This window comes from Phoenix dactylifera, unplaced genomic scaffold, assembly GCF_009389715.1.
Source record: "Phoenix dactylifera cultivar Barhee BC4 unplaced genomic scaffold, palm_55x_up_171113_PBpolish2nd_filt_p 000138F, whole genome shotgun sequence".
NCBI lineage: Eukaryota > Viridiplantae > Streptophyta > Magnoliopsida > Arecales > Arecaceae > Phoenix > Phoenix dactylifera.
In genome coordinates this window covers 168,805-180,918 of record NW_024067694.1, presented here as the reverse complement: position 1 = coordinate 180,918, position 12,114 = coordinate 168,805, and the positions used below count along the sequence as shown (strand labels likewise).

General features: G+C 43.4%; 1 protein-coding gene across 1 annotated transcript; it reads right to left on the bottom strand.

Moving 5' to 3' along the window:
• Positions 1-8,141: 8,141 nt before the first annotated feature.
• LOC120104873 lies at positions 8,142-9,009 on the bottom strand. The gene is made up of 4 exons (XM_039116758.1): positions 9,002-9,009; positions 8,618-8,850; positions 8,308-8,504; positions 8,142-8,264 (listed from the first exon to the last, which is right to left on the bottom strand). Exons 1-4 carry the CDS (start codon positions 9,007-9,009, stop codon positions 8,142-8,144), a joined length of 561 nt encoding a protein of 186 aa, XP_038972686.1.
• Positions 9,010-12,114: the final 3,105 nt, after the last annotated feature.

Here is a 12,114-nt window from a genome sequence, read left to right as displayed (position 1 = left end):
TAAACACATGGTTCCTCCTCGTTTTTGATGAAATCAAACGTTTTGATTGTATCATTGAAACGAGTGTTCCAACTCCGAGATGCTTGCTTTAGTCCATAGATGGACCTTTGCAGCTTGCAGACCTTGTGATCTCCATCACTGGAAGTAAAACCCAAAGGCTGTTCCATATAGATATCTTCATCAAGATATCCATTCAGGAAAGCAGTTTTCACATCCATCTGCCAGATTTCATAATCATGAAATGCTGCAATGGCAAGCAATGTTCGGATGGATTTTAGCATGGCTACAGGTGAAAAGGTCTCCTGATAGTCAATGCCTTCGCGCTGACTATACCCTTTCGCCACAAGCCTTGCCTTATAGGTCTCTACCTTTCCATCCGAACCTATCTTCCTTTTGTAGATCCATTTGCATCCAATAGGTACAATACCTTCTGGTGGATCTACTAAGGTCCAGACTTGGTTGGAATGCATGGAGTCTATCTCTGACTTCATAGCTTCCAGCCATTTCTCGGAATCGATATCAGATATCGCCTCGTTGTATGTTTTGGGATCCTGTATGTGATCCCTATCTCCCACTAGGAACATTTCCTCAGTATCCTCTTCAAGTATACCTAAGTATCTATCGGAAGGATGGGAGACTCTACTAGATCTACGAGGTGGTTGAGGGACATCGTGTACTGGCTCCTTATGAATAGGTTCTATAGGATCCATGACTCGTTGCTTTTCAGAGACTTTCTCTTCAAGCTCAATTTTCCTCCCACTGCCTCTATCAAGGATAAACTGATTTTCCAAGAAGATGGCATGACGGCTCACAAACACATTGTGATCCTCTGAGACGTAAAAATTGTATCCTAATGACTCTTTAGGATATCCTATAAAACGAGCACTTATGGTCCTAGCCTCTAACTTGTCCGCCTGTAGTCGCTTGACGTGGGCCGGACATCCCCAAATCTTGAGATGACCCAGACTTGGTTTCTTACCATGCCATATCTCATACGGTGTGGTAGGAACGGATTTAGAGGGAACTCTATTCAATAAATAAATCGCTGTGAGTAAGGCATCTCCCCAAAGGAACATAGGTAAATCAGTGAAGCTCATCATGGACCTGACCATATCCAATAGGGTCCGATTCCTCCTCTCTGACACCCCGTTGAGTTGAGGTGTACCCGGAGGTGTCCATTGTGAGACTATGCCGTTTTCTTTGAGATAGTCCCGGAATTCCCCACTAAGGTATTCTCCTCCCCGATCTGATCGAAGAGCCTTAAGAGGTTTTCCAGTTTGTTTTTCTACTTCATTTTTGAACTCTTTGAACTTTTCAAAGGATTCAGACTTGTGTCTCATAAGATACACATACCCATACCGTGAATAATCATCGGTAAAGGTAATGAAGTAAGAATAACGTCCCCTGGCTAGCACATCGAATGGGCCACATACATCTGTATGTACTAGGGTAAGTATTTCAGTGGTCCTCTCCCCATGTCCTACAAAGGGTAGTCTAGCCATCTTTCCTTGAAGACAGGACTCGCAAACTGGATATGACTCGGAAGTCAATGAGCCTAAGAGCCCATCTTTATCCATTTTGTTCATTCTATCTTCTCCAACATGGCCAAGTCTGAGGTGCCACAAATATCTTTGGTTTATCTCATCTCTGGATCTTTTGGATCCTTTGGCACTCACATCTTGCTCGGTAACATTCACAGATACATCCATATGTAAATGGTAGAGACTGTCAATCATAAAACCACGTGCGACTATTTTATTTCTCAAATAAATAGAACAGCAGTCTTTGTCAAATGTAAAAACATGACCTTCCTGTGCTAGACATGAAACAGAAATCAAATTTCTGCTAGCAACAGGTACATAATAGTAGTCTCTAAGTATTAAACTAAATCCAGACGGTAGTCGCAGATGGTAGGTGCCCACAGCCACAGCAGCAACTTTTGCCCCGTTGCCAACCCGAAGGGTTACCGCACCTTCCGCCAGCCTTCTACTTTCCTTTAGACCCTGCATGGTAGTGCACAAATGAGCACTAGAACCAGAATCTATAACCCAACTAGAAGTAGAAGAAACCGTTAGATTAGTTTCAATAATGAGCAAGTCTATACCTTCTGAAGGTGTGTCACCTTTCTTGTTCTTCAGGCTCTCGAGGTATGAAGGACAGTTTCTCTTCCAGTGGCCTTCGACATTGCAGTGGAAACATTTTCCTTTGTCGTTAGCCCTTTTCTTTTGAACTTCCTTCTTTGGCTTCTTGTCTTTCTTCTGCTTCTTTGCAGGCTTCTTTTTCTTCCAAGTAGACTTTCTCTTGGAACCAGAAGTCAACTCAGCAGCGAGGACATTGCCCCTTGAACCTTTCAAGGCTCCCTCAGCAGTTACCAACATGTTGATTAGTTCAGTCTTAGTGCATTCAATCTTATTCATGTGGTAGTTTACTATAAACTGACCAAATGAATCAGGAAGTGACTGTAGGATCAAATCCACTTGCAATTCCTTGTGCATGTCCATACCGAGCTTCTCAAGCTCCTCTAGGTCCTTGATCATGGTCAGACCGTGATCATGAACAGACTGCCCTTCGCGCATCTTCGCTTTGAAAAGCTTCTTGGACACTTCAAAACGAGCTGTGCGACTCTGCTCACCATACAACTCTTGTAGGTGTGCCAGTATGTCCCTAGCAGTCTTTATATTTTCATGCTGGCATTGGAGTTCATTAGACATAGATGCCATCATATAGCATTTTACTCTAATGTCATCGTCCAACCACTTTTTATGCATCTCACGCTGAACATCAGTGGGACGTGCTGGTAATGTGGGGATATCTGAATCGAGTATATAGCCTATCTTCTCACAGTCCAAAACTATTTTGAGATTTCTAAGCCAGTCCTTGTAATTGGTTCCGGTCAGTCGGTTGGTCTCAAGAATACGGGTCAAAGGGTTTGAAGCCGACATTGTATCTGCAGAGAGTAAAGATTCTAGTTAGACTTTTGTACTTGATCCTAATCTGTCCTAAGGTCTTTTAGAACAAATGTGACTCCCACTATTTTCTCGAATTCCTCACACTCCCCTGGTAGGAAAACGGAAATCCCACACGACTAGGGTTTCTAGTGGGTACTGCGGTCCCACCAATTTACATGCCACCTCACCTAACAGTTATTGGTGACATATAGATGGATGAGTGTACAACTCTTGTACAATGCTTCTCAAGCATGTTGCAGTGCAACTTGGTCTCTAAGCCATGAAGACCTCACCTAACAGTTATTGGTCCCATTTCTTAGTTAAGTCAGACCCACTGTATAACCGTAGGAATAAAGTCGTCATTGGGTCCTCACCTAACAGTTATTGGTGCCCAACCCCACCTTTACCCTACAACATCTCATGTCTATAGAGAGGTCCAGCCCCCCAATGCAACTTGACCACTGTATCCAGCCGAGACAAGTCAACATCAGAAAGGCCTTAGCAGCTCTACTACAGTGGAAGACCTATTGACTTAATATTGGTTAATCAGGTCTTAGTGTTTGCAACTTGAACCTTTCATAAGAGGTAATCGAACAATTGGCCAGGTAAGCAGGTGGGAGGCTCCCCTTACTCAGAGAGTAAGGTCCTAATTAAGTAACCACCTTTCATGCTTTCCTAGACACCAATTAGATCAATTAATCTAATATGACTTGCTCATGTCGGTTCACTCTCGACTTGATTGAGGAGGTTTTGATTTAGGTCTCAATTGGGTTTGCTACATCACATGTAGACCTATCTACCCGACTCTCATTCACATCACATGCAAACGGCGCATTGCAGGCAGTTATAATCGCGGCAATAATTAAAGCTAAACTTTAACTAGGTGATGATCATGGATTCTAATTAGGTCGTATTACAAGCACATGCACATCAATTGATCAAGTGGTCTTCAACTCTTGAATTGGTTCCAAGCTTCCTTGATTCGATCCTTGATCAACTCTTGATCCCATCGCCATCAACCGCTTAGACCCCTGTTCATCTCATGCATCGTCTTCGACTTGATCGTTGATGTACATCACATCACAGAAATACAACCAGATGTAAAAATAAAAATAAAAATAATTTACATCTCCTTTTAGGAGGCACGCAGGCCTCTCAAAACATCAAATAAGATGCATGCAAGCATCTGAAAAATTACATGACATCGCAGATCACATCGCAGGTCATTACATTTGATACCAAAAGGGATTGAATCCTATGATCATCACCGTATGCTACAATTATAATTTTCAGATCTGAAACTTAACTGATTATATCATGACATAGGTCGCTGATCATGCTAATCATGATTCTAAACTTTGTAATCCCATTAACAATGCAATTAGAATCATCTTTTTATCACATAAAAATCAGCATGTAAAAATCAGCACCCCTGAAAAAATCTGCATGCAGAATTTTTCAGCATGCATGATCATTTAATTTTCAGATCTAATATGCCTTTAGATATTTAATTCTTACCTTAATCTACGAAGCCTAGGCTCTGATACCACTGTTGGGAACCCGCCCATGCCGCTGATATTTCAAAAATTTTCAGATGGCAGCGGAATCGGCATGCACGGGTTCGACGTTCATCGCATGAACGCTTGTTTCGAGACCTTTCGTAATTTGGTAAGAATTAAATCCTTTTAAAACTAATAGGAAGATCAAATCTTCACCTTGCGCGGGTAGATGATCACCGCGAATCTGAATTCGTGGTTTTAGGAAGAGGGTTCGCTTGAAGCCGTTCAAACGTCCGGCCTCTACGGGTATCCACACGAAGCAGAGGACCGATCAAAGCTTTCTCGTCTCCCCGGGGTGCTAGCTCCCTTGCAGAGACTTCCTTTGATGGCTGATCTCCTCTCTTTCTTTCAACTCTTGAAAGTGCTTGAGAGGAGGAAGAAGAAGAAGGGACTCAAGGAAGAAGAACACAGCTTCTGCAGCCTTCTTTCTTTTCCCTGCGTTGGAAGAAGGATTGGAGGAAGAGGAAGACGCCAACGCTTGGACTTTGCTCTCCCTTTGCTTGCGGCTGAACCAAGAGAGGAGGGGGCTGGTGGCGGCAGCAAGAGGAGGAAGAGAGCTCTTGGCTAGGGCGCCGGCCTCATGCCTCCTTATAAAGCCATCTAGGGCTCCTACAATCTAGGAGCCCTAGACATATTGCCTAAGAGGGAAGGGGGGCGCCGGCCCTTCTCTTCATGCCGCACACAAGGAGAGGAGGAGGGGCGTGAACCCTCCTTCTTGTGATGCCCTAATCCTCTTCCAAAGAGGATTGGGTGCCTCTCTTATGGTTTAATCCCAATCCAATTAGGATTAGCCAAATTGGGTTCAATCTATGCTAGTCCTAATCCAATTAGGATTTGAATGAACCATGACTCAATTGAACTCTTCAATCCTAATCCAATTAGGAGTCATGTTGATTCATTAGATTAATAATTAATTTAGACTTAAGGAATCCTAATCTAATTAGGATGTATTTAATTTTAGTCCTAATCCAATTAGGACTCTATTTGAATCCGAAGTCCTAATCCAATTAGGATTTCTAGGAATCCTACTCCAAGTAGGAATCCAATTTTAATTCAAAATTCCTAATCTCATTAGGATTGTAGGAATCCTATTCCAAGTAGGAATTCCAGTCCTAATCCAATTAGAACTCTAGTTATCCTACCCGAAGTAGGATTCTTGTTTCAAGTCCAATTAATTAATTCCTTTTTCCTTCTTCAAATTCTTATCAATCAAATTGATTTCTTGTGATTCCTAATCACGATTTCAACCATCGGATCGGTCAATACTTCTAGTGTGTGTGACCCCATAGGTTCTATTCTGACTGGTAGTGAGATATATTGTGATCTCTATCACTATATCATTGAAAACTCCTTTCAATGGGTTGGAACGATTCCAACTCAACTCATTAGGGTTTATCGATCATCAAGATAATCCCTATGAGTCCCACCATCCACCAGTGACACCTAGCAGCATGTAGTGGCTACCCAGCAGAATGGAATGATGAACCTCTAGGTGCAGTTAACATGTGATACAGTCCTACTATCGTGGATCCCTACAGGATGGAGGTCATGGACAACTCGTCAAACCCCATCGTCTGTCATATGTCAAGATTTATTCGACTCGAGTTCGATAGTGAAAAACTCTTTCTCCACTGTGCATACTGCCCCGGCCGAGGTCTTACGAACTCAGTCTTATAAATCACATAGGATCTCTCCTTATCTATCAAGGTCGATAGATTCCATATAGGTGCATACCCTACTCCTACAGTGAACTTACTGCAGCCAATCTACACTGCATGGACCCATATGGCTAGAGACCATGTATGTGTGCAGTCAAACTACAATAACCTCACTGTGAGTAGCCGAAGCGCCGCAGGTCAAAGGACCAGTCACACTACTGCAACATCAAGCAAGTCACTGACGAGTGGATAGACATCCAAGTGACTTCTTGTATTGGTCACGCTCAGTACCCTTGTTCTCTAACAAGCACCTGCACTATCACTTCAGTGTCCCTACACTGTGGACTCAAGTCTCGTCCATCCAGAAGGAGAGTGATCTGTGCACTGATCGGATCGATCACCGTCCTCGTGATGATCCTTTGATCAGGAGCATTTAGAAATTAATCACCAATGATACATGGCTCAAATTCTCAACTCTTGAGAATATGTATCATCATCTTATTAATTTCTTGGACGATTCATAGACACATAAACAATATGAATGAAAAAGATGCCTTTTATTTATTCAATAATAAATAGTCAAGTACAAAATTATGTCCCTAGAATCAACAATGTGTCAGCCAAATTGGCTTCTAGGGCATACATCTAACATAGGGCCCATATCGGACACGGCCCAATGGGCCCGCATAGACTCGGCCCAATAGGGCCCCCAAGGTTGGCTTCTAGTTGGTTCATTTATGCAATAAAATTTATTGCAGGGACTAATACTTAATTACAGGATACTGTTCTATAATAAAACTTGAGTAAAGGAACCAAACAACATATTTGAGGACCTTTATGTAATAAATCTTTCTTATAGAGATCCATCATAAATTACAGAAGACCCTTTTTATGAAATAATATATTGTCAGGGCTTAATTGCAAAATTCCATTTATTGGCTAAATAGGTTCGGGTTTCAGGTGCCGGGTTCCGGGTTCCAGGTTTCGGGTCGGGTTTCGGATTTTCGGATTTCGGATTTCGGATTTTTTTTTTAACCGGGCCCAAGTTGGGCCCATAGTGAACCGGGCCCAAGTCGGGCCCACGGTGAACAGGGCCCATGCTTGGCCCTGTTCGGCCCGTAGGGGCCTTCTTCCTCCCCAAAACCCCACGGACAGGGAAGGGAGAGGAGGAAGAAGGAAGATTGGGGGGAAGGAAGAGGGCCGGCATGATGGCCGGCCTGGGTGGCCGGAGGCCATCCCTCGGTCGACGGCTGGTCGACTGCGGTGGCGGCCGGTGGCCGCTGCGGTGGCCGGCGTCAGAAGAACAACCGAGAATGATCTCGGTTTGGGGCCAAAACAAAGAAAATATGACATGATTGATCTTGGAATCAAAGGCTGGAGGGAGCTTACCGGCGGTGGCAGAGGCGGTGGGAGGAAGATCTCAGCTGCGGGAGCCTCGATCCAGTGGTCAAGCGGCGAAGGCGACAACACTTTCCGAAGGGGAAGTAGATCCAAAAATAGGGGAGGCTCGGGTTGTGGTGGTGGATGGCCGAGGCGGCTCATCGGGGACTTGGGAAGCTGGAGCAGAGGAAGGAGAGGGAGAGGAGAGGGAGGAGAGGAAGAAGAGGGGGCTCGGAGGTGACCGATTGAGGAGAAAATGGGGGTTTTTATCAACCCCCTCGTAACGGCTCTCCGCCGTGAAAATCGCGGTGGTCGAGCGAAATCCGCGGCCGCGGTCGCGGCGCCCTTGCCCCGTTTGTCCCCGGAGGAGCCGGAGAGGATCGCCATCGCGATCCTCTGTTCCGGCTCTTCCCAAAAGAAGAACGGGGCTAAAGTCGGCTGGGGCTGCCGATTTCAGCCCGTATCTCACATTCTCTCCCCCTTAGAAAAATTTCGTCCTCAAAATTTAACATACCTTAGCTTGCAAAAAGGTCCGGATATTTTTTCTTCATCTCGTCCTCCAGTTCCCACGTAGCCTCACATTCTGAGTAATTGCTCTACTGAATCTTAACATAAGGAATCGTGCACCTCCTCAACACTTGTTCCTTTCTATCAACCACACGTACAGGCTGCTTAATGTGCATAGTAGAGAACTCGAGGGAAAGTATGAGCACCACTACCTATGAAGCCAAATTCAGTGTTTCTAGGGATCTAAAATTTTACCCGCTTTTCATGGCGGTTAATGGCAGCAAAGTGTGATGCTAACCAATCCTTACCGAGAATTGTGTCAAAGTCATACATATCTATAATTATCAAATCAGCAGGCAAGTCTCTACCTACTATCTGAACTGGACAAGTCTTGCAGACCTGATTACCAATCGTCCCACTACTGGCAGGGGTGCTAACATGCAAATCATACTCTAACGGCACACAAGGTAGGTCATATTTTCGCACAAATATCGATGATACAATTAATGTGTAACATCAGAATCAAACAACGTATGAGCATAAACAGAAGCAACTGGTAGTGTACCTGACACCACAATGTTAGATGCCTGAGCATCCTGCTGAGTCAGTGCATAAATACGACCCTGTGTGCGCAGCCTCTCCCCTTGCTGCTGCTTAGGAGAAGAAGGCTGAGCTGACTGAGCCGGAGTAGGAGAAGCTTGCACTTGTTGGGTCCCTCTAGCTTGGGGCCTCTGATCTGATTGTGATACTTGCCGATTGCGAGGGCACTCTGCTATCTTATGACCCTGATGGCCACATCTGAAACATGCGCCAGATAATCGTCTACAAAGTTCTGTCTTATGGGCACCTCCACATGCTTCACATTTAGACTGGTTTTGTTGAATGGTCTCTCCATAAGATCCCTGCTTTTCTGATTGCCCAGACCTATTACGAGATTTTTGTTGGTTACCTGCCCATGCCGCAGAAAAATTTAAAAAAATTCAGATGCAGCGGAAGAGGCATGCGCGTGATCAACCGTTCATCGCATGAACCTTGTTCAAAAACCGTTCGTAGATAGATTAGAATTAAAAACTTTTAAACTAATTATGAAGATCAGATCTTCACCTTGTGCGGGTAGATGATCACCGCAAACTGAAGTTCGTGGTTTAGGATGAAGGTTCGCTTGAAGCCGTTCAAGTGTCCGGCCTCTACGGGTATCCACACGAAGCAAAGGACCAATCCAAACGCTCAAATCTCCTCGGGGTGCTAGCTCCCTTGCAGAGATATGTTTTGATGGATGAAATTCTTTCTCCTTGCAGCAAACAATATCTTGATTGCTCTCTCTAGAGAAAGAAGAATAGGAGAAAGAAGGATCAAAAAAGCACACTTGCTGCCTCCCTTTTCTTTGGTGGAAGAAGGATGATTGAAAGAAGATACCACTCCCTTATTTTATTTTCCCTTGCGGCTGAAAAACAAGGAGGGAGAGAGGTTGCTTGCGGCTGAGAAACAAGGAGGGAGTTAATGCTCCATTATGGCTGGGAGAGGAGGATTAAAATCACCTAGGGCGTACCCCCTACGTCTCCTTTTAAAAAGCCATGTGGAGCTTCTTTTAGGAAAGGGGCCCCTCCCTTTTTTTTCTCACGCCGAGAGTTAAGGTGTACGCCCCTACCCTTTTTTTTTTTTTTTTTTTTTTTTTTTTTTTTTTCAGCCGAGATCCAAGGGAGGGGCGTACGCCCCTCCCCTATTTTTCCTCTTATTTCATGCACCCACTTAATCATATTAAGTGAGGGGATGTAGCCACATGGATGGGAACCCAATCCTTTTCTAAAGAGGATTAGGTGAACCCAATCTATCTTTCATTCAAAATTTCAATTTAATTAGGATTTAATTGAATCATGACTCAATTGAACTCTTCAATCCTAATCCAATTAGGAGTCATGTTAATTAGATTAAAATTAATTAGGACTCAACTTCATCTAATTAGGACTTGTTTAATTTTTAGTCCTAATCCAATTAGAACTCTAGGATTCCTACTTTAAGTAGGACTCGCATATAATATGATCAAGTCCAATTAATTAAATCCAATTAAATTAAATTGCAATCCAATTGCAATTATTTATTCTTCAACTTACTAACTGTTAGTGGGTTACACCAATTAGCAATCAAATTGATAATTATAAATTATTTGTGATTCCTAATCATAATATAACCATCGGATCAGTCAATACTTCTAATGTGTGTGACCCCATAGGTTCTATTCTGTCCGGTAGTGAGATATGCTGCGATCTCTATCACAATATCATTGAAAATTTCTTTCAATGGGTTAGAACGATTCCAACTCAACTCATTAGGGTTTATCGATCATCGAGATATTCCCTGTGAGTCTCACCATCTACCAGTGACACCTAGCAGCATGTAGTGGCTACCCAGCAGAATAGAATGATGAAGCTCTAGGTGTAGTTATCGTGTGATACAGTCCTTCTATCGTGGATCCCTACAGGGCGGAGGTCATGGACAACTCGTCAAACCCCATCGCCTGTCATATATTAAGATTTATTCGACTTTAGTTCGAGAGTGGAAAACTCTTTCTCCACTATACAATCTGCCCCGGCCGAGGTCTTACGAACTCAGTCTTATAAATCACATAGGATCTCTCCTTATCTATCAAGGTCGATAGATTCCTTATAGGTGCATATCCTCCTCCTACAGTGAACCTACTGCAGCCAATCTACACTACATGGACCCATATGGCTAGAGACCATGTATAAGTGCAGTCAAACTACAATAACCTCACTATGAGTAGCCGAAGCACCGCAGGTCAAAGGACTAGTCACAGTACTGCAACATCAAGCAAGTCATTGACGAGTGGATAGACATCCAAGTGACTTCTTGTATTGGTCATGCTCAGTACCCTTGTTCTCTAACAAGCACTTGCACTATTACTTCGGTGTCCCTACACCGTGGACTCGAGTCTCGTCCATCCACAGGGAAAGTAATGTGTGCACTGATCTCATCGGATCGATCACCGTCCTCGTGATGATCCATTGATCAGGAGCATTCAGAAACTAATCACCAATGATGCATGGCTCAAATTCTTAACTCTTAAGAATATGCATCATCATCTTATTAATTCTTGGACGATTCATAGACACATAAATAATATGAATGAAAAAGATGCCTTTTATTTATTCAATAATAAATAGTCAAGTACAAAATTATGACCTAGAATTAATAATGTGTCAGCCAGATTGGCTTCTAGGGCATACATCTAACAATCTCCCACTTGCACTAAAGCCAATTAGTCCTATATCTAAGTCCCATCTTCTCAAGGTGGGCTTCAGTCTTTTGCTGACTCAGCTGCTTAGTGAATGGGTCTGCCACGTTGTCCGCGGAGTCTACTCTCTGCACCTCGACATATTTTTTCTCAACATAGTCGCGTATGAGGTGGAAGCGCCGCTTTATATGTTTAGACTTCTGATGAGACCTTGGCTCCTTAGCAAGAGCTATGACGCCATTATTATTGCAGTAGAGTGTTATGGCATCTGATGTCATCACGTCCAACTCTGCAATGAATTTTGCGGCAATGTATTCAGCTTCCATAGTAGAATCAGCAATGATCGGTTGTTTAGAACTTTTCCAATTCACCGTACCACCATTGCACAAGAACACATATCCAGATGTTGACTTCCTATCATCGACATCAGCCATGAAGTCTGAATCTGTGTACCCTTCTACCTTTATGTAATAACCCCAAAAAAATTTTTTTTTAAAAAAGGGATAGAATAGTCCTTTAAAATTGATATAAGGGGTAAAATTGGAAGGAATCAAAAGTTAATGGCATAACTGTAGATCCGTTGAAGTGGCAAGGGCAAAATGGGAATTTTCAGAGTTTGATTTGACTTAAATGGGGGTTGTCTGGCGGTGGGTTGGCTGAGAAGAGGAAATTGAGACAGAGAGGGAGAGGAGGTCTCAGGCGTGGAAACAGAGAGAGGGAAAAAGAGAAGAAGAAGAAAAAGAAGAAGAAGAAGAAGAAGAAAGAGGGAGGGGATTCGAGGTGCAAGGAAGCTCCGGTTGTGCTGCCTG

Coding starts and splice junctions, on each gene's coding strand:
- LOC120104873 (XM_039116758.1), bottom strand. Junction 8,505..8,617: donor ATCTAACATTGTGGTGTCAG/GTACACTACCAG, acceptor GTGTGCCGTTAG/AGTATGATTTGCATGTTAGC. Junction 8,265..8,307: donor TTAACCGCCATGAAAAGCGG/GTAAAATTTTAG, acceptor TTGGCTTCATAG/GTAGTGGTGCTCATACTTTC.